Below are 21,029 nucleotides of genomic sequence, written 5' to 3'. Positions count from 1 at the left end.
CCCGCGTCGTTGAAAGACCAAGACCCTACTACAACAATTGTTTGACCGATGTAGAAGAGCTTTGTTCGAAGACGGGTCTAGAGCTAAGCCCGTTGTAGAATCATCATCATTCTACATCAGTTATCATCATAACCGTCGTAATCTTTCGAGCAATCTAAGACGGGTTTTTCTCCAAACCTGTCTTAGAATCATGATAATTCTACATCGGTTCAACCAGTAACTGTCATAAACTTTCGACAAATCTACATCGGTTATCCTAATAATCGATGTAGAACTGTAATTTTTTTGCTTTTTGTTCATGAATAAAGGCAATAACACAATATGCAAATATATATATATTTATAAACCCTGGTCAAAAATTCAGCAATGAAAATAGTAATTGAATAAGCACGTCATTAAAATAAGTTAGCTTATGCTTTAATAGGTAGCAGTATAGTAAAAAAAAACATATAATTAAATATTTCCAATTTGTATCATTGACACAAAGAAGCTATACATATAGTTATGATCTAATAGCTACAATTCCAGGGAGACAAACACTGTAACGACCATCACAATATTTGATACTGATGTTTGACATCCAGCACTGAAATTCACTGCAGTCCTTGAGAAAGAACCTGAAATTGTTTACCAAAAACCTATAAACAACTTTGATACACCTCAAAACATAAGAGGAGATTCACAAATTAATTGGCAAAAGAAATCACCAGTTGCCACATAGCATGAACTCAAAGATCCAGCAATGGCATCAAACACTACAATATAATTTCAGAAAATTATATCATAAATAAATACTTGAAAAGAGAACAGGAGATTGTGGTATAATGCCAAGAACTTTACGCAAATCAGCAAGCCCAAACTTTGCAACATCATATTCGTTGTTTTTACATAACACTGACAAATGTCAACTATTAGCAGGGACATGTACATACATACATATTACATGGAAAAAAAATACTGAAAATAATTTATTAATTTAAATACGGAAAAGAGAACAATAGTATAGAAACAAAAGAAATGTAAATATAAGGCATGTTGCATGGCAATATGAATTAGAACACTGAAGCAATAGAAATAACAAAAGCTATAGATGAGTTAGTTGGCATGAAGGTAACCTGTCTAGCCACATGCGCATCCAGAGCACTTAGGGGATCATCAAAGATGTACACATCAGAATTGGAGTAGACAGCTCTAGACATCAGAATTGTGAAGAATTGGTTCACTACAATACAGCATGAAAACCTTACGAAGTTTAGAGAATTTAAGCACATCAAATACCCTCAATCATCCCAGGCTTAATTAGTGTGTGTAATTTGGATGTTTGAAGCTAAATCACTTCAACTTGTAAGAAGAAAAAACGTGAAAGCTACTGTTAGTAGCAGACTATGCATGCTACTAGTAGCTTCTACTTCGATACCAAACACGTAGTTAGGTTGTAGAAGAGACAAAGACCGGAATAAAAAAAAAAAAAGCAAATAAAAAACAGGGAATCCTTGGTTGGCATGCAGTATTATATGTATAATTATCAAGAATAAAATTAGGTGAAGTCAAGCTAAGCTTTATTCAGCTTGAATCTAACAATAATTTGTTTTCCTTTTTATTTGTAACTGTCATAATTTTAGTTTTTGTTTTCTTTTTTTAATTTTTTGGTAAGATCTCGAGATATTATTGTAGACTGTAATCCTCTGTCTAGGATTTATAGCATATTTGGAAACATATTGAAAACCAAATAATGTTTAGGATATAAAAAACATAATATTGGCTTATAAAAATTACATCTAAAATATGAAAATTCACATTTGAAATATGAAATTAAGCACATTATTAGTCATATTTACGGTAATTAAATGACTTTTTTTTATGATGACATTATTAGTCTTATTTAAAACTCCTTTTGCATTTTTCTAAGAATGAGTTATACTAGTATTGGACCCGTTTTCTCTCCTACAAATCCAATGTGTATTGTTAACTTAATTTGTTTTCTAATTTTAAAGCTAGATATTTGTTATATATTAAATATATAAGTTTGTTTAAGTTCGATAAAGCATAGTATGATTTAAAAACTTAAAAATCTAGTTTATATTAAAATCTTCGAAATAAACATTATTAATTTTCAAACAAATTAATAAACTTAAATTTATCATTAGATATCAATGAAATCAACATGTATATAGTTTTTCTGTAAAAAAAAAAATAAGTACATAGTCTTACAGTGTATAATAATAATAATAATATATTGGCCAAAATTTTAAATGATTTTGAAAAGTAATGTTTTAATTAAATATTTTAAAAATATTTTAGCACGATTTATTTAATAAATAATAAATAAGTTTTTCAAATCTGATATAATGTAAACCATGAATCCCTCTTGTCTAAACCCTTAATCCTTTAACCTATTTCCACTCCCATAATCATTTCCATTTTTCCATCTTTGAAGGGGATGGGTAATGGAGAAAATCAAAGTAAATCCAAGATGTTTATGCGTGAGTAATTAATTTCTACACTTGACAATGAACGACCACTAATCAAAATAAATCAAAGGCAATAGAAGAAGGCTAGAACACACTTTCCAATATTCTTTATTGTTAAACAAATTTTGGTTACTTTTATTAATGAAAAAAGGATTTTCAATTATTTAACGAATCTATCGTAAAGTTTTATCTAGTAATATTTTTTTATTAATATTCTTATGCTAGAATAGGAATTTGACTCGAGGATAACGTAGAATAATGGATAACATTTTTTTTACTGAAATAATAATGGACATAAAATAATAATAATAATAATAATAATAATTAATTATAAAATTAATTATTAATATTGTAAATCATTATGATTTTTGATAAATATATATAAGTAAATTTTGTTAAATAAATCCCTATATATATTTTGTTAAATATTTGATATTCGATTCTATATTTAGGTATGTTGTTAGTTTTCATAAAATGAACAAGCTTTGATTTTAATATTTGTAATTTTTTTATTCTAAAAATATGAAATTATTATCAAATACCTAAAATCACGTATAGGAAATAATATTATAAAAATATTATATTTATATATTATAATCTTAATTACTCTGGTCCCTCCAATTTTTCTTTTTCAAGCTCCACCACTATTTGTAAGCATATCACCAAAACTAGTCCTCAATAAAGCACATTTTTTATTTCTCATGTGAAACAAATAATAGAATAACAATACCTTCCTCTGTAATGCTTTTGCTACAGCCTCTTGAGCTTTAAACTGCGGCATGCCCAAAAAATCAGAGCCACCATTGGAATTTATTTTTCCGTTATCCCTTTGGGGTGATTCATCCTTGCCTCCCTAAACCTTCCATCAACATGTCCAGAATATCCTTCAGCAGATCCTGCCACCAGCTTCAGTCTGCTATCTGCAAAATTTGTTTCAAAATGCTGAATATAGATAAAGGGAAAGCATAACTTTAATGCTGAATAGTATGATGAAATGGTACCACATTTCCTGTAACAGCTGTTAGAGTATCCTTGATACTATGTGTGCCACGAATGAATAACAAAAGGCATTTCATCTCGTGATCAGCTATTATTGTAAAACCTGGTTTCAAAATCTGTACAACAAGAAGTTAATTACAAGAGTTTTTAAATGAGAAGGTCCTTCAATATATAAATTCATTAAAATGAAGATAAGAAAACTACTAGGGAATATGAGGGCAAGAGTTCCTTAATAATGAAAAAACAAAAATGGGGACTAACATTAACTTAATAATTCAGAAACTTAATAAACGTAAAAAGGGGCTATGCACTAAGAGGTAATCCACAAGTACCAAGTAACTTAATAATTCAGTAACTTAATAAATTCTAGTACTTTCTTCTGCTGTACTTTTTTGTGTGGTTGAGACTTTTCAAGTTACTAAACAGTTGATTTCTACAAAAGAAATGACTGCAGCTGTGACACACCAAAGAAAACTAAGCTACGCCAATATCATAAAAATAATAAACACTTGTGACATCAAAGTACCAACATACCATTTTATGTATGATGCACAATGAAAGTAAAAATAACAAAACTAGATGAAATTTTAGAACACTGGTCTCCCTACAAAGAATTAGCCCAAGGAATTCTCAAATAATTCATAGAACAAGCTCCAAACTTTTCCGTAATAATCAATCTCTTATGCAAAGAAAATTGATAGCAGAGTTATATGCTTGTGATCTCATATGAAGAATCTGCTGTCCAAGTAAAAGACATTTTATCATACAGCATGTTATCTGCAGAGGTTTTACTTGATTTATGATCATTTCCAGCAAGTCATATTATATTAAACCAGCAATGGAAAGGAACTAATTATAAGTAACATTAAATCCATGTTTTATGCAATTGCTAACCAATTTCTTTAATTTAATTAATTTAACCCTAATTCCTTAGATGATAAATCCTTTTTCCCCTACTGTGAACAATATAATAATCCCTTAAGTGAGCAAGATTAGTCATAACTCATAAGCATTAAGAGAAGAAAATTCACATGGAAGCATACAATATATTTGTATCCCTAGGCTCAAGAGTTTTAAAGTTTATTGAACTGAAAGAGTCTAAATTCCAATAAATTCAATAATTAAATAAGAAAATAAGAGAAGGATTTAGAAAATAAATAAAGGAGAAAATAGAACCTGTGTGCAAAGCATATATACGATACAGCAATTTGTTAGGTTCTGTAAAACTAACTGTCAAATTCAAAAATGTACAGATCAGACCAGATCAGCTATGGTGAAGAAAAAAAAAACTGAATTTGATTCTACTAGAAATTTCTTTTTAGTTAACTTGACTGTTATAATTTTTACTTAATAAAAACTGTTATAAGAACAGTTGTTGCAAATTTAAGATATATGTACACATTCATTGTAAGCCGGCCTTTCCTTCTTTCTTTCTTTCTTTCTTTCTTTTTTTCTTTCTTGGTATCAATTGGAGTTCAGAAAACGATGATTCTGAAATTGGAAAGGTTCAGATCAAAGAGAAGCAATTCTGGAGTTGAGAAAATTTGCAGCGACGGCTAAAAACACTCTCGTAGCTCTTTATCGGTAACATCATCATCAAACTTTTATGTAAAGAACATTGATGATGATGTTACTGATAAATAACTACGAGATCTGTTTAGTTCATGTGGCACAATAACGATCACCTGTAAGTACCTTTCTTGGCTGCATGCAAGACCAGAAGGGTCCTGATGTTGTTGTACTTTGTTGAAATTCCTACTAGCTTCTGGATTGGTTGGGTTAAAGAGTAAATCATGAACTTCTTGTAGCACTTTTCAATTATTTTCTTCTTTTCGTTTTGTGTCTCGCATCTTTTTGTATTGATTAAGTCAGTCTGTGGTGAAATATGTATTCAATTTTGACGGAATTTCTTTTTCTTTACTCGTTCGTATCCTATGTTGTATTGAGAATTTTGTGTGATCTTGTAAGTTGTCAACGAAGAATTTTCCAAGTTTCAATAGAAGACTGGAATACATTTGTTTTGTTTTCTCCTTTGTATGTTTGATCATGTATATTTAATTTTACCGATTATCATACAGCATGTTATCTGCAGAGGTTTTACTTGATTTATGATCATTTCCAGCAAATCATATTATATTAAACCAGCAATGGAAAGGAACTAATTATAAGTAACATTAAATCCATGTTTTATGCAATTGCTAACCAATTTCTTTAATTTAATTAATTTAACCCTAATTCCTTAGATGATAAATCCTTTTTCCCCTACTGTGAACAATATAATAATCCCTTAAGTGAGCAAGATTAGTCATAACTCATAAGCATTAAGAGAAGAAAATTCACATGGAAGCATACAATATATTTGTATCCCTAGGCTCAAGAGTTTTAAAGTTTATTGAACTGAAAGAGTCTAAATTCCAATAAATTCAATAATTAAATAGAAAAAATAAGAGAAGGATTTAGAAAATAAATAAAGGAGAAAATAGAACCTGTGTGCCTAGCATATATACGATACAGCAATTTGTTAGGTTCAGTAAAACTAACTGTCAAATTCAAAAATGTACAGATCAGAACAGATCAGCTATGGTGAAGAAAAAAAAAACTGAATTTGATTCTACTAGAAATTTCTTTTTAGTTAACTTAACTCCTATAATTTTTACTTAATAAAAATTGTTATAAGAACAGTTGTTGCAAATTTAAGATATATGTACACAGTCAGTGTAATCCATAAGCATTCTGTTTTGGCCTTTCCTTCTTTCTTTCTTTCTTTCTTTCTTTCTTTCTTTCTTTCTTTTTTTCTTTCTTGGTATCAATTGGTGTTCAGAAAATGATGATTCTGAAATTGGAAAGGTTCAGATCAAAGGGAAGCAATTCTGGAGTTGAGAAAATTTGCAGCGTCGGCTAAAAACACTCTCGTAGCTCTTTATCGGTAACATCATCATCAAACTTTCATGTAAAGAACTTTGATGATGATGCTACTGATAAATAACTACGAGATCTGTTTAGTTCATGTGGCACAATAACGATCACCTGTAAGTACCTTCCTTGGCTGCATGCAAGACCAGTAGGGTCCTGATGTTGTTGTGCTTTGTTGAAATTCCTACTAGCTTCTGGATTGGTTGGGTTAAAGAGTAAATCATGAACTTCTTGAAGTACTTTTCAATTATTTTCTTCTTTTCTTTTTGTGTCTCGCATCTTTTTGTATTGATTAAGTCAACACAGTTGGAAGGATCAATACCAGATTTGGCTGCAACAATATAAGAATCCATAAACAAAATTCAGTTATGTAAAATATGTATGAAAAAAGAGCATTATAATATATTCTGACAAATAATGCATGCCAACAATGTACTTGAAATGCCAAGACATAATAGAAGAATATGATACACTATGTTAACAAACAATAGCGGAATAGCTGCAATCAGTGACTAATTAAGTAACATTACTGTGTCATTATCTAAAATGAATAAATAGAAGTTTGAATGTAGTACAATAACCCTGGGATAAGGGGAAAATATATATTCTAATTGATGGAATTCCATGCAAAGCATTAAAGAACTAAATACGAATAACAATTCCCTGATGTCAAATTAAGAAGTCTCAGTACATGAAGGCAAGTCAGTAACACAAATTTACAGGTTACAATGTACACAAGAAGGATTTCTAATGCCTCAAGCAAGAATTTTCCTCACACCCAAAGGGAGTGAGGAAACCTCATAAGATCCAAAAAGTATAACAAGGAGTTAGAGTAACTCATTATAATTTTAAGCTGAACTTACATTCTTCTCCACTCGTATTTACTTGCACCAAAACCTTCAGAGGATTTCTTCGAAGGGTTGACACCATACGGTCAAGATGATTTGCTACCTGCAGTTCTAGAGGTACAAGAACACCTTAAGGTTTGTCAAATAGCTAATGGTATTTGTTAGAAAATTAGCCGTAACGAAATTACAATTTGAAATTTTAACAAGTTATTCACAAGTAACATTGATTCTACATGTCTACCTTCTGATTGTCCACACTCTCAACCATGGCCAGATTTGGAACTCCACCTGCATAGAGTAATCAAGGTTAAGATTCACCTAATACAAGGCTACTGAAGAAAGGAACAACTATACAAGCTCAAACAAACATAATACAAGTATAGCAATATTTTCAACAAGTACAGAGCCAACTGAAATGATGTCCAAAACTTTGCACCCAGCTCAGATAACAAAATTGAACTGGTAACAGTACTCAATATGTGAAATTTAGTCCCTATTTCATCTTTACCATTTGTTGCTTTTATAACAGCTACCTTAGAACTCATATTAAAGATGATTTTTGATCGGTTGACAATGTTTTCCTATTAAACTCTTGATTTTCTTTTTAAAACTATTTTAGTAGTGTTCCAACTTAGATTCATTAAAGAGTAAATAAATAGTCTATGCTTGAGATTGATAGTGTAAATTTTTTACACTGACAGCATATAAATTAAACTGCAGGCATGCCCCAACTATATGTTTAGTCAATACCTAATAGGACACTATATATCCCAGTGGAGTGTTGAGTACTACTATTAATATCTTCCATGGGAGGAGAGACTTTTAAAATTTGCAGAGAAAGGAAAATACAAAAAATTAAGTTCAATTTTTTATTTAATTAATTAAATAATAGAAATGCATAGTTTTTCATATATATTTTCTATTTTTCTTTTTATCCAAATATATATGTTGTGTTTAGAATGATGGAGAGAAAATAATGAAGAAAATAAACATAAATCAATATATTTGCTAAAGCCGTGTTAGATTGGGAGAACTAGCTAGCTAGTTTGAGCACCTCAGAAATGAAATCATGAATAGAATAAGCTGACAATGTAGGCACTATGTCTGAATCATTTATAATGGAAGTGATAAAGGGCTTCCCGAATTCTGCTAACTCCAATGATACGGAGGCAGCTGCAAAAAATTACAATTGTGTAACAAGGACTTAGCAATATGAATTTTTATATCTATCACTTATTCATTCCCAATAAAAATTTTAAATAAGATATGCAGAACTTATGTACACAATTATTTCAAAACAAATGTGTTTCATGTACGTAGCTGAACTCTTGTACATGCATTTTTCATTCGTCTATATATACAGAACCATTTATGCATCCTAGCTACCCAAAATTTGAGTTTATCAGACTATAATTACATCTGCATAACGCGCTATTAATTCTACAACTGGTTAATACCAAAAATCATTTGATGATCAATTCAATTATAATAAAAACCAATTAAATCAGTTACCCAATAATCTTGAAAAAATTAAAAGTTTAGATGTAAATTTAAGAAGTACTAATTAGTATAACCACATGCCTAGGCCAAATGTGACACAAGTGCATGAAGAGAGCTGCTTTATTTCTCTAAGCATATATGTCAACAGCACAGCCGTACCACCACCAAGCGAGTGCCCAACGATCTATGAAAAGATTATTATAATTATAACAATAGAAAAAAAGGTCGAGTTTATAAATTGTTGAAGCAAGAACATGCCTTTAAAGTGAAAACATATAAAGTAAGGAACAAAAAAATTAAGGTGAAGTTTGATTTGGATGTTTTTTATTTATATTTTTAAATAAAATTAAAATAAAAAAATATATTTATTTAAAATATAGAAAAATAATTTGAAAACATTTTTAAAAATAAGTCCAAAACTCAAAATAATACATCAACATTTTCATTCTTTTTTAAAGAAATAAAAATGTGATGATATCTTAAAATACTTTATCGTTGATACCTACATATTTTCTAAATCTCAAAAAATTAAAAAATATATATATTTTCAGAAAATAAAAATATAAAAATTAACACTTGCTCACGTATAAATGTAATGAAAAGGGGAATACAATAATTTTCCAATTTTTCTTTGCTATAGTGAACATTAATTATAATCTATGTTCTTCCAAAAGACTATAGTAAAAGGATAACAATACCTTTTTTTTGGACAAATTAACCGAGTATATATAACAATACCTTGATTTGGAAATCGGGGTGTCGACAAAGATCTTCAAGTAGTATAGTGGTGCAGTGCTTCTTAATCCAACGAGCTGCGGCAACCATACCAGTGTCCATGTCCTGCAACCCTGTTGTTCCTCTTCAGCTCACCATCATCGTTCAAATGAAATGATTGAAGGACACGGGAGCACCGATTGCTTCTGTCAGTGTGTCTTTTAAGCTTTGAGTTCCACGGATGAACACAAGCAAACATTTTGATTCTTTATCCCGTATAACTGTGAAAGCTGGCTTTAGAATCTGTCACAAAATTATTTTTCAGTCAAACTGGGTACAAATAAAACACTTTTAATTTATACCTTAAAAATTATGTCAAAGATGATATCTGATTACTTAACCATATAAAAATTAACTTTTAGAATTACACTACATGTCAATCAGACTCTAATTTAGTTTGTTTGTATATAAAATATTATGAAAGGAAAAACTTATAAGCCAACAACGTACCCTAGCCCTTTTCTTCCGTAGGAGAACATCCTTGTTGGGGATTCCAGCAGCCAGTAAAAACGCACGAAACACAACTACAAAAAGAGATTACTCTCTTCATATTGAGTTAATATCAGTCAAAATACTGATTTGCGGGCATCTGGCAAAATCTGGATATTCTGACATTGAAAAAATAGACAGATCCAGGTCACATGCCATGAGTGTTATAGTTGTAAGTTGGAGCATAACAGGAGAATATTTAATAAAGGGGTCAAGAGATCAATCCTACTAATCAAGAGCACTTACTAGATTCTTGTATCAAGTCATTGGACTGTAACAAAACATTATTCCCTAGTTGTAGGAGACATCTTAGACCTCTTACAGTGCTTAATTTTTTGTGTTTCTTTTGGCTTTTATAGTGGAACTTTGCAATGTGAACACTCAATGTGCTGGTGTTAGTAGGTCTTAATCAAAACTTTCAGTTACTTATGAAAGAGAAGCAATGAGCAGAAATAAACCTGATATTGTTGTCATGGTTTGACAAGAATCTTCCCAGGATATTAATGGCAAGTACATGTAACCCACCATTATCTTCAATGCTCATTATTTAAGAGAAGCAATGAGCAGAAATAAACCTGATATTGTTGTCATGGTTTGACAAGAATCTTCCCAGGATATTAATGGCAAGTACATGTAAGCCACCATTATCTTCAATGCTCATTATTGTTTGAACACATTCATATAAAATGGCATTCCCTGCAACTTTATTTGACTCAGTCTTCGTAGCCACCTAAAACAGGCAGCAAGTGTAAAAATTATCAGTCTTAAATTTCAGAAGAAATGGCCACCAACAATAAGCAATAGTAGATTAAAATTCATTACCCACATAACAGATTTGGTAAACAGCAAACAAAACCTAAGAATATTGAAATGAATGATCTAACTCTTGATTACTGCAACAAGTGGTTAACACAATTTATTAAAAAACTTAGCATGGCCAGTTAATTGGTGCATCTAACAGCGATCAAATCATACATGTAAAATTACAGCATAAATACTAGTGCCTAACCAAAAATAAAAATCATTTTTTATAGCATACAATTATACATAGACACCAAAAGTCCATCCTTTCTCTTTCAACCCTCCTTCCTTATAATCCTTCAAAGAATTAGATACAAATATACAGCTAATTTTGCATTTGATAGAAAAAAAATTCTGCTTATCAATGGGTTTCCATTTCAACAGCTACTTACAATACAAGACCCCTCTCTGGCTCTCCTGATTACACATATAAAAACTTCGTACCCCATTGCCCAGAGGCTCTTCGCTATGCGAAGGTATGGGGGAGGGATGTTGTACGCAGCCTTACCCTTGCATATGCAAAGAGGCTGTTTCCGGATTCGAACCCATGACCAACAAGTCACCAAGGCACAACAAGTCTCCTGATTACACATATACAAGAAAAAAAACAGATTTCTAAAAAATCTTCAACTTTAAGTATATTCCACAAAGTAATCATACATTAGTGCAAAACCAAACTGACCAACCTTGCATTACATAAACACTTAATAAAACATCTTCTGACCAGGGCCACCCAAACACACCAACATCCAAAATCACAATTTAAATTCGTTCAAATATGTTTGAACAGGGTTTACTGAAAGAAAAAAATATATAGTAAAGTCTTGGGTTCTTACTGTAGGGTAAGGCCACTTGGAATGTGATTGCCACAAAGCTTTAAGGACAGAGGTCGTGTCACCAGGAAGTTTCCCAACTCATCTCTTGCGTAAAATTTCCTCTCTTATGTCCACAATTTTCTCTTTATAACCCTACATAATAATTTTTTTTAAAAAGACATTGAGGTCAATCACGGGGGAAGAGATTCAAAATGATGGGACTCGAACGCAGACTTTTAAAAGCTATTAACATTTAATCCCTTACCTGTTTCAATTCGTGCTTTACTTCAGGTCTTACACGTTCCGTGAGGGACCTCTCATTCTCTGTGGGAATAAGAGGACCGAATCCCATGCTATCAGGACCATCCAAAGCACCATCAAACAGATTGGCATCACTACCTACTTGCTCATCTTCGTCATCAGACATTGTTGCTCCCGTGCCTTCCCCGGGTGAAACTCCTGTTAAATCATGCACCATGTGATAAAAAAAAATACTAGTATCACTTTAGTACTCCTCTAATTGCAAAAAGAGTCGTGTGCTTTTGCTGTTTATTTGTGCACAAAAAGTTAGCTAACCCAGTTCTCACTTAGCCAGAAAGTATGCCACACACTTCGCAATACTGAAACACTTGTAGCTCCAACCTGCAGTGTGATTATCAATAAGGTACAGTAAGTCTATCCAGCTCAAAACACACATACTTCTAAATTCCATAAATAATCCTAAATCCCCATCTCCAAAACATCTTACCTATTGTTGGTAGGAAACATCATTTAATCAGATCACTGTTTGTGTTTGATTCCTCAAGTTGCTTCTTCAATTTCTTGTACTTTTTCTTCATGTCATTAATGTTTTTTTCCCTGTTTCTTTAAAACCTCACTAACGTTGCCAAGTTAGTCCTTGAGGTGGCAGCAGCTCATTTTTTTCTTGAAATAATTCTGTCCTCTTTGGAAAGTGAAGCATCAACTCTAGGAATCAAAGACAACACAGCAGATAAACGCCCCCTCATACACTAGCCCATTTAAGCTAAAAGTACGAACAATGAACAAAACTAACTGCCTACCTTGAAGAAAAATTAAACTTTTAGCTAAAAGAATGGTGGTGACAAGGACCAAACTCCTAACCACATGGTCATAGAGTATAGAATACACTATCAATGACCAACTATCCCAAAAGCAGCCTAAGTTGTCAGGTGAACTGAAAGATCATGAATAGTTTTTATATCTAACAACGTCGAATGAGGATTATGTTTTCTAGTTATATCTCAAAAGGAAATAAAGTCATACCTTGAAAGAAACATAAAATCTCAAATCTTCCAGCTGCTGATTCACCATGAGAATATATTTCTCACTTGCATATAATTTTAGAAGTTCTTCCACCTGTGCCATTATAACATAATTATACGATTTTCAAATGGCTTTATTTGAACAAAAGAAAAAATCATTATGAACCTCTTGGTTTCCTTCATAAAATTGTGACAATAGCAGCAAAAATGATCCTATACCATAAAATGAGATCTCTGCGGGGGAGGGCTGCAGCTGCGGGAGCTTCGGCGCAATCTCTAAAATAGCGATATCTTCGGCGCAATCTCTATACTCTGCGGGACTAAAATATTTCAATAAGGCGCAATCTTTAAAATAGCAATGAAATGTTTCATCAATCTCTAAATTAGCGGTACCTTCGGCGCCTCTGCGGGGGAGGGCTGCGGCTGCGGGAGCTTCGGGAGGAAGAGGAGGAGGAGGGGGAAGACGATATGGAGCGCGAGGGAGAACGGGACCGAGAAAGGGAGCGCGAGCGAGAGGAGGAACCGGAGTCGGAGGGGGAAGAGGAGCCGGAAACGGAACCGGAGGGAGAGCGACGACCTCGCCCAGGTTTCGCCATTGTTGTAACAGCGAGGAAGGAACGAATCGAAAGCCTCGATAAACCCTAGCTCCTATAACCAGGCTAAGGAGTGAAACTGAAAGTGAATGCGAGAAGTGTATATCAGCTTAGAAAATGAAGAATTAAAATATAATGAATTCAAAGAAAGTGCTAGCTAAAACGTTAGTAGTTAGCTTACAAACAAAGACATTCTTATAAAACTGCCTTAATAATATTTAAATCAAAAGGCAGTTTGATAAAAAATCACCATTCACACGTTTAAAAGTTGATTTAAATTACAAAAATACCACCGTATGTCTTACTATATCGATTTTTCAATAATCGATATAAATTTGATGATGTTGAATGATGAATTTGTAATAATGTTTATGGTGTCTTATATATTTTATTGACTTTTTTTAATAAAAATAATTAATTATTGAAATTAAGTGTAGGAAAATAGTTAGAATTGAAGAACATAATAGAGAAACTAAGAAAAGAAAGCATTATTACTTAACATGCATAAGGTTCAAAACAACATACTACCAACAAATCCATTTTGTTAAATTACAAATATCCTCTTCGTGTCACTTAAAGCACCATAACTTGCAAAACTAACTAACTAACCATTTGTGATTGTATCTAAAGGTTCTGCATTACTTAGAAAGTAGAAACATCCCTCGTTAGTAATTAAATCTTCACCTGAATAATGGCGATAGAAAGGTGACCTTTGCATCCTTACTAGTAATACTCATCTGACATGCATAATAAGAAAGATTATTATTATTATTCCTAGAAATTAACATTGACAAGTATAATGGCTAAGTGGCAAGTAATGTTATTATTTTGAAATTTGAATGCATGCATGTGTTAGAGACAAGAGTAAGCTTAATTCCTGCAAGTATTTACTTACAAGGGACATTCACGATTTACGATAAAGATTCATCATATTTTTAGGTGTTATTTCATTCTAATAGCATGTGTTATTTCATATTAATATCTTTGTAAAAAAAAAATGTCCATACCATCTTTTTAAGCTTAGGATAAGAACAAATGATAAGACTAATATTACAAGTGAAATTATCAATTTAGTGACTCAAACATTCAAAGATGATACTTCTAATAAATAGTCTTTTGTCTATTGTGAAGTAGTGTTTATCATATATTTTAATTTTATATTTCTACATTTTCAAGTATTTCTCATTATTAAAGTTCTTATATTTTAAAGTTAAGCATTAGATGATACACTTGTATTTATTTTGTTATTGTCATACCAATTTTGCAATAGGAGTAACTGATTGGCTTCGGCTTCTATAATGTGATTGTATGAATAAAAAAAGAAGAGATGATTTATGCCCGATCCAACATCAAATAAGGTGCCTGCAACGAAAGGGTTTAGGGCTTTTGGAAAAAATGGAGGAAGAAAAGCAGCAGCCAAGTGTGGTGGTTCTACCATGGATGCGCCACCCTGTCGACATCACTCGCTATCAAGAACTCCCTATATGTAGTGTTCCTTTGATGAAACGCAGGTACTCCTCCACCCATTAATTTCAATTTCGCTATCTCATCTCAAATTGAGTAATTCCACTTCACAACTAGGTTACAGTCGGTACTAGAGAAGAACATGGGAATCTCGAAGTTGTTCCCGGTTCAGGTCACACTCTGGTAAGAAACGGTTGGACCGGGTGACTTTGAGCGAGACCTTTGCATAAAATTACCCATCGAAAGTGGCAAAACTTTGGCCTATGCTTTTCCCATCGTTCAAAACTTGTCCACCGACACCGGTGGCCGCCTCCGTGCTTTGGTTGTAGTTCCCACCCGCGACCTTTCTTTGCAGGTTAAGCGTGTCTTCGACGCCCTTGCATCATTGTTGGGTCTCCGTATTTGCTTGGCTACTGATCAATCTTCGCTTCGCCACAAGCTTTCTAGCCTCATTTATCTACCTGGAGAAGACGATGGTCAAGATCCTGGGTTTTTGTCTTCGTTGTGGTTCCAAAGCAAGGTCGACATATTGGTAGTGACCCCTGGAAGGCTAGTGGACCATGTCAACAAGTTGTCGTTGAAGCATCTTCGTTATCTCATGGTTGACGAAGCAGATCGATTGCTACGCGAGGACTACCAGTCCTGGTTACCTACTGTGCTTAAATTAACTCAATCTAGGCTGACAAAGATAGTTTTATCTGCTACATTAACTCGAGACCCAGGAAGGCTTGCTCAACTTAATTTGCATCACCCTTTATTCCTGAGTACTGGGAAAATGCGTTATCGACTCCCAGAATATTTGGAATGTTACAAACTGGTATATGACACTGCATAGGGTTTTTGTTTCTTTTAATTTACAGAGGGTGTGATTGGGATATGATTTTTAGCCTTTTTCACCATAAATATGTCATGCTATTATATAGCTAGCTAGTTTTATTTAATTCTTCATTAATTTGAAATTTTATAGTTTCTACCAAAAAAGTCCCCTTATGTTGTTCTATTTATAATTTTATTGTTTTGTAGATTTGTGAAAGAAAGGTCAAACCCTTGTATTTGGTTGCCCTTTTGAAATCCCTAGGAGAAGAAAATTGCATAGTTTTTACAAGATCTGTAGAATCAACACATCATCTCTGCAAATTGTTAAATTGTTTTGGTGATCTGAAAATTGGTATCAAGGAGTTTTCTAGTCTAAAACATCAACGGGTAAGAAGGTACATTTTGATTCACTCTGAACAAATAGTAAATGTTTCAAACTTTGTGCTAAATGTTCTCTCCTTTTAGACTTGACATTATGGAAAACTTGTTCTGAAAGAACTTTTTCATCTTTGGATGAGTAGCGTGTTTAAAGTTTAGACTAGATTAGCTTATTTTATGTTTAAAAAAACTTGTATTAAAAAACTTTGAAATAAAAATGACTGGTATCCCAAATTTATTGAAAACTATATATGCTGGGGTTTTGACAAAAAAAGTTATTGAAATCCCAAATTTTATATTTCTACATTTTCAAGTATTTCTCGTTATTAAAGTTCTTATATTTTATAGTTAAGCATTAGGTGATACACTTGTATTTATTTTGTTATTGTCATACCAATTTTGCAATAGGAGTAACTGATTGGCTTTGGCTTCTATAATGTGATTGTATGAATAAAAAAAGAAGAGATGATTTATGTCCGACCCAACATCAAATAAGGTGCATGCAACGAAAGGTTTAGGGTTTTTGGAAAGAATGGAGGAAGAAAAGCAGCAGCCAAGTGTGGCGGTTGTGCCATGGATGCGCCACCCTGTCGACATCACTCGCTGTCAAGAACTCCCTGTTTGTAGTGTTCCTTTGATGAAACGCAGGTACTCCTCCACCCATTAATTTCAATTTTGCTATCTCATCTCAAATTGATTAATTCCACTTCACAACTAGGTTACAGTCGGTACTGGAGGAGAACATGGGAATCTCGAAGCTGTTCCCGGTTCAGGTCACACTTTGGCAAGAAACGATTGGACCGGGTGACTTTGAGCAAGACCTTTGCATAAAATCACCCATCGGAAGTGGCAAAACTTTGGCCTATGCTCTTCCCATCGTTTAAAACTTGTCCACCGACACCGGTGGCCACCTCTGTGCTTTGGTTGTAGTTCCCACCCGCGACCTTGCTTTGCAGGTTAAGCTCGTCTTCGACGCCTTTGCATCACTGTTGGGTCTCCATATTTGCTTGGCTACTGGTCAATCTTTGCTTCGCCACGAGCTTTCTAGCCTCATTTATCTACCTGGAGAAGACGACGGTCCAAATCCTGGATTTTTGTCTCCGTTGTGGTTCCAAAGCAAGGTCGACATATTGGTAGCGACCCCTGAAAGGCTAGTGGACCATGTCAACAAGTTGTCGTTGAAGCATCTTTGTTATGTCGTGGTTGACGAAGCAGATCGATTTAAACCTGCATCTACTAATATACTATAACTTTGGCCCCCACATGAAAAAGCCTAATTTATTTATTTTCTCTCCCAAATCCCTTTATAGAGCTAAAATAGTAAATTGCATTAAGAATAAAGATGTATAACTAGCTAAACAAATATCAACATATCTCTAGTGATAACTTTATTTAGATACCATTTTCCAGTTCTATTAGAAAATAACATTTTTCAGCGCTATTCCTAAAACTTACCATGCAAATGGGTGATCAAGCCACAAGCAATAATATTAAGCACCAAAAAGGATAATGCAAATGTAATATTATAAATAGATAGGAAGAGAAATTACATCAAGAGTAGTTGGTTGCCAAGTTCCCAACAAAGAGGGTTTAACCTCTCATTGTCATGAAGGCTTTACAATTGCAAGAGGGAAATATTTAATAAAGGGGGGAAAAGATAAGAAAGGGAATAGAGGGAAGGAATGACTTTCATTGCTTGTTTCTCTTTCTTCTAACCTTCTATAAGAAATTGTATTATGTTGGAATTTTAGTTTCCTTCTTCTCTCTTCTTCTTTTATAGGTGCAGATTAGTGGACTTCTAAATTAGTTTAACAATTATTTGCTCAAAAATGAAAAATTAGAAGAGAAAAATTATAAATTCCTCTATAATTTAGCCCCGAATACTCATAATTAGCATTTATCACAACTTGAACAGTTCCTTCTAGAAACCACTAGCAAAGATGGGATCTTTGTCACTCAAAATGGATGCCATAACTCCATGTAAACAGATCACCTCCATAGTGAAAATCTCAGCCAGCGTCTTTGCTATGTAGTGATGCTTTAATGGGATGAAGTTACTGTATTTTAACAGACAATCCACAACCACAAGAATTGCAGTGTATCCTTTGGATTTGGGGAGCCTAGTAATGAAATCCATAGAAAATTCTTCCCAAATCTGGTTGGGAATGTTTAGAGGTTGTAGTAAGCCCCAAGAGCCACCACTAAATACTTTTGACGTTGACAAACATCACATTTCTTAACAAAGTCTTGGACATCTTTCTTGATGCCCATCCAGAATAAATTTTCTCCGAGTCTCCTATACGTGCGATAGAACCCAAAATGGCCACCCTAAGGAGTGGAGTGATATTCCTTGAGCAATGTAGGTTGAAATGACCAACCTTCCTTTGTAGAGAAGCACACCACCCCTATAAGAGTAACCAGGTTTGGTGTCTTTGTTCTGTTGCAAGGCCTCAATGATGTTGCGAAGGATGTCATCATGGTGGACTTCTTCAATAACTGCCTTGCCCTCTGGTCATATGGGGTGGTGTGCCATAGCTTTCAATTCCCCTTCTTCATACATTTGAGACAATGCGTCAGCCCCTCTATTTTCTAGGCCTGACTTATAGATGATGTCAAAACGATAACCCAACAACTTAGCAACCCAATTTTGTTGATCCATAGTAGTTATCCACTATTGAAGAAATTGATGTAAACTCTTCTGATCAGTACACATAGTGAATTTGCGTCCCAACAAATAATGTCGTCAATGTTTAATTGCCAACGCCACTACCATAAGTTCTTTTTCATAGGCTGACTTGGTTAAATTTATGTCCTTGAGTGCCTTGCTAAAATATGCCACTAGTCGTCCATGCTGAATTAAAATAGCCCCTAAATCGTGGCCTAAAGCATTGCTCTCTATGACGAATTCCTAACTGAAGTTAGGTAGCACTAAGATCGGCCCTATAGTCATTTTTTACTTCAAAAATTCAAAATTTGTTTGTTCCGAGTCTCCCCATTTAAACCCATCTTTCTTAGTCAAGTCAGTGAGAGGGCAAGCTATTTTCCCTTAGTCCTTAATGAATTAGAGGTAGTAGCCGGTTAGTACTAAGAAACCGTGCACCCCATTCACATTTCTTGGAACCGGCCACTCAATCACACTTTTGACTATGTTGGGATCCATGGTCGATGCATCTTTCAAAATGATATGACCCAAGTAGTCTACGGTTGTTTGACCGAAGTAACATTTCTTCTGGTTTGCCACTAGTTTATCTCTCTTCAAAAACATCCAAAACAACATATTGATAATTCAATTCTTTATCTGATCCAATTTTCTAGTTTTAAATTTCATTTTTTTAATTAAATAAATTTTAAAATTGCATACTGATAATTCTGGAAGTGAGTAATCCACAATTTTTGTTAAATGAAAAATATTTTTAAAAGAAAAATTAAATTTAAACTATTGATTTTTTAAAAAAATATTTAATGAAATTTAGAAAAACAAAAGCAGAATTATTTTTTAAAAAAATTTGATTTGTTTTTAATTTTTAAATAAATTTTAGAAAATTAAAGTAGAAAAAGAACTTTTGAAACACAACATAATTATAAACCTATTTTTAAGAATGGATTTTTATAATTTTAAAATCATTTATTTTTTAAAAGGAAAAATAATGACTTTAAAAATTTCCATATTCTTAGAAGAGGAAATCCAAAAAAAAAAATGAATCTTATTGTAAAGAAAAACAATAGCAAAATAGCAAGATTGAAAAAAAGGAAAAGAACTCATTTTTTACTTGCATTTATATTAGGAAACAATCTATTTACTCGAAGAATCTTTGTTTAATTTAGTAAGTTGAAAGATAATATAGTCTCTTACTCATGACAAAAGAATGTATTTATTATAAAATAAAAGTGAAAAAATAAAATAGAAAACCTCATAATTATGTTATTAAGATAAAAAAAAGTGTATTGTATTTTTTCTGCATTTTACTTTAAAAGAAAAATAAAAACGAATGCCAAGAGTATTTGTAAATGTATTTGGTTATTGTTAGACAAGTGGTCTCAGTATCTTAAGAAGAGAGGTTGAATTAAGATAAAAACTTTTCCCAAATGAAATTTTAACTCTCTCTTGAATTAGAATATGCACCCTTAATATGAATTAATTAAAGAACAATTCAAATTAAACTTCTTCAAAGCAAAAATAAATTGCAATAAATTAAAGAAGTTTAAGGAAAGAGAGAATGCATACTCAATTTTATATTGGTTTGGCCACACTCTGTGCCTACGTCTAGTCTCCAAGCAACCCACTTGAGATTTTCACTATCTTGTAAAATTCTTTTACAAAGACTAAACCACACAGGGATACCCTTCCCTTATGTTTAGAAATCTTTACAACTTAAGAGACCTACGGTCTCTTGAACAATAATCTTTTGAGTAAGAAGATAATTTCTCTCTTGAAGATAAGAATATTACAAGATGAAGATCACACAAGAATCCTTATAGATTTTGAAAGTGTTTGGTCAAGGCTTTCTTTTTAAGAGGATAAGACAATTTTGGTTCTAAAAAACTCTTAGGAAATTCGAACCCAAGTCACCTATTTATAGGCCTTTGGTGGCTATTCAAAATCTTTTGAACAGTTGTGACTTTTGGGAGTTATTTTTAAAATTTCCTCACTAGTAATCGATTATATAAATATGGTAATCGATTACATAGTTAGTTCTGAAGAGATATGACTCTTCAGACTTGAAATTCTAAAATTTCATGTATGGTAATCGATTATATAACTGTTGTAATCAATTACAAGTTTTAAAATTTAAATTCATAATTTCTAAAAGCTATTTAAAATAGTTCTATCTTCTGGTAATCGATTACATCTTCTGTGCAATCGATTACACAGTTTAAAATTGAA

At 32.7% G+C, this 21,029-nt stretch overlaps 1 protein-coding gene, 1 long non-coding RNA gene and 2 pseudogenes across 4 annotated transcripts; 2 read left to right on the top strand and 2 right to left on the bottom strand.

Annotated features, from left to right (window-relative positions):
• Positions 1-359: 359 nt before the first annotated feature.
• Positions 360-6,650, bottom strand: LOC114383335. Of its 3 annotated transcripts, XR_003660487.1 has the most exons (7): positions 6,508-6,624; positions 5,957-6,010; positions 3,473-3,586; positions 3,202-3,391; positions 1,116-1,222; positions 708-755; positions 360-617 (listed from the first exon to the last, which is right to left on the bottom strand). It is a non-coding gene; the product is annotated as an uncharacterized LOC114383335 (long non-coding RNA). The 3 variants fall into 3 exon arrangements; XR_003660486.1 differs by having other exon boundaries at positions 3,473-4,700; positions 5,957-6,650; XR_003660485.1 differs by lacking the exons at positions 5,957-6,010; positions 6,508-6,624 and adding an exon at positions 4,647-5,950.
• A 2-nt stretch (positions 6,651-6,652) lies between these two features.
• Positions 6,653-13,648, bottom strand: LOC114383334 (annotated as a pseudogene).
• A 1,230-nt stretch (positions 13,649-14,878) lies between these two features.
• Positions 14,879-16,237, top strand: LOC114383846 (annotated as a pseudogene).
• A 439-nt stretch (positions 16,238-16,676) lies between these two features.
• On the top strand, positions 16,677-17,394 carry LOC114383845 (DEAD-box ATP-dependent RNA helicase 1-like). The gene is made up of 3 exons (XM_028343572.1): positions 16,677-16,792; positions 16,863-17,022; positions 17,101-17,394. Exons 1-3 carry the CDS (start codon positions 16,677-16,679, stop codon positions 17,392-17,394), a joined length of 570 nt encoding a protein of 189 aa, XP_028199373.1.
• The last annotated feature ends 3,635 nt before the right edge of the window (positions 17,395-21,029 follow it).

Source organism: Glycine soja, chromosome 14, assembly GCF_004193775.1.
Source record: "Glycine soja cultivar W05 chromosome 14, ASM419377v2, whole genome shotgun sequence".
NCBI classification, from domain to species: Eukaryota; Viridiplantae; Streptophyta; class Magnoliopsida; order Fabales; family Fabaceae; genus Glycine; species Glycine soja.
Note: the sequence above shows the minus strand (reverse complement) of the source record. Positions and strands in the feature narration are given on the sequence as shown.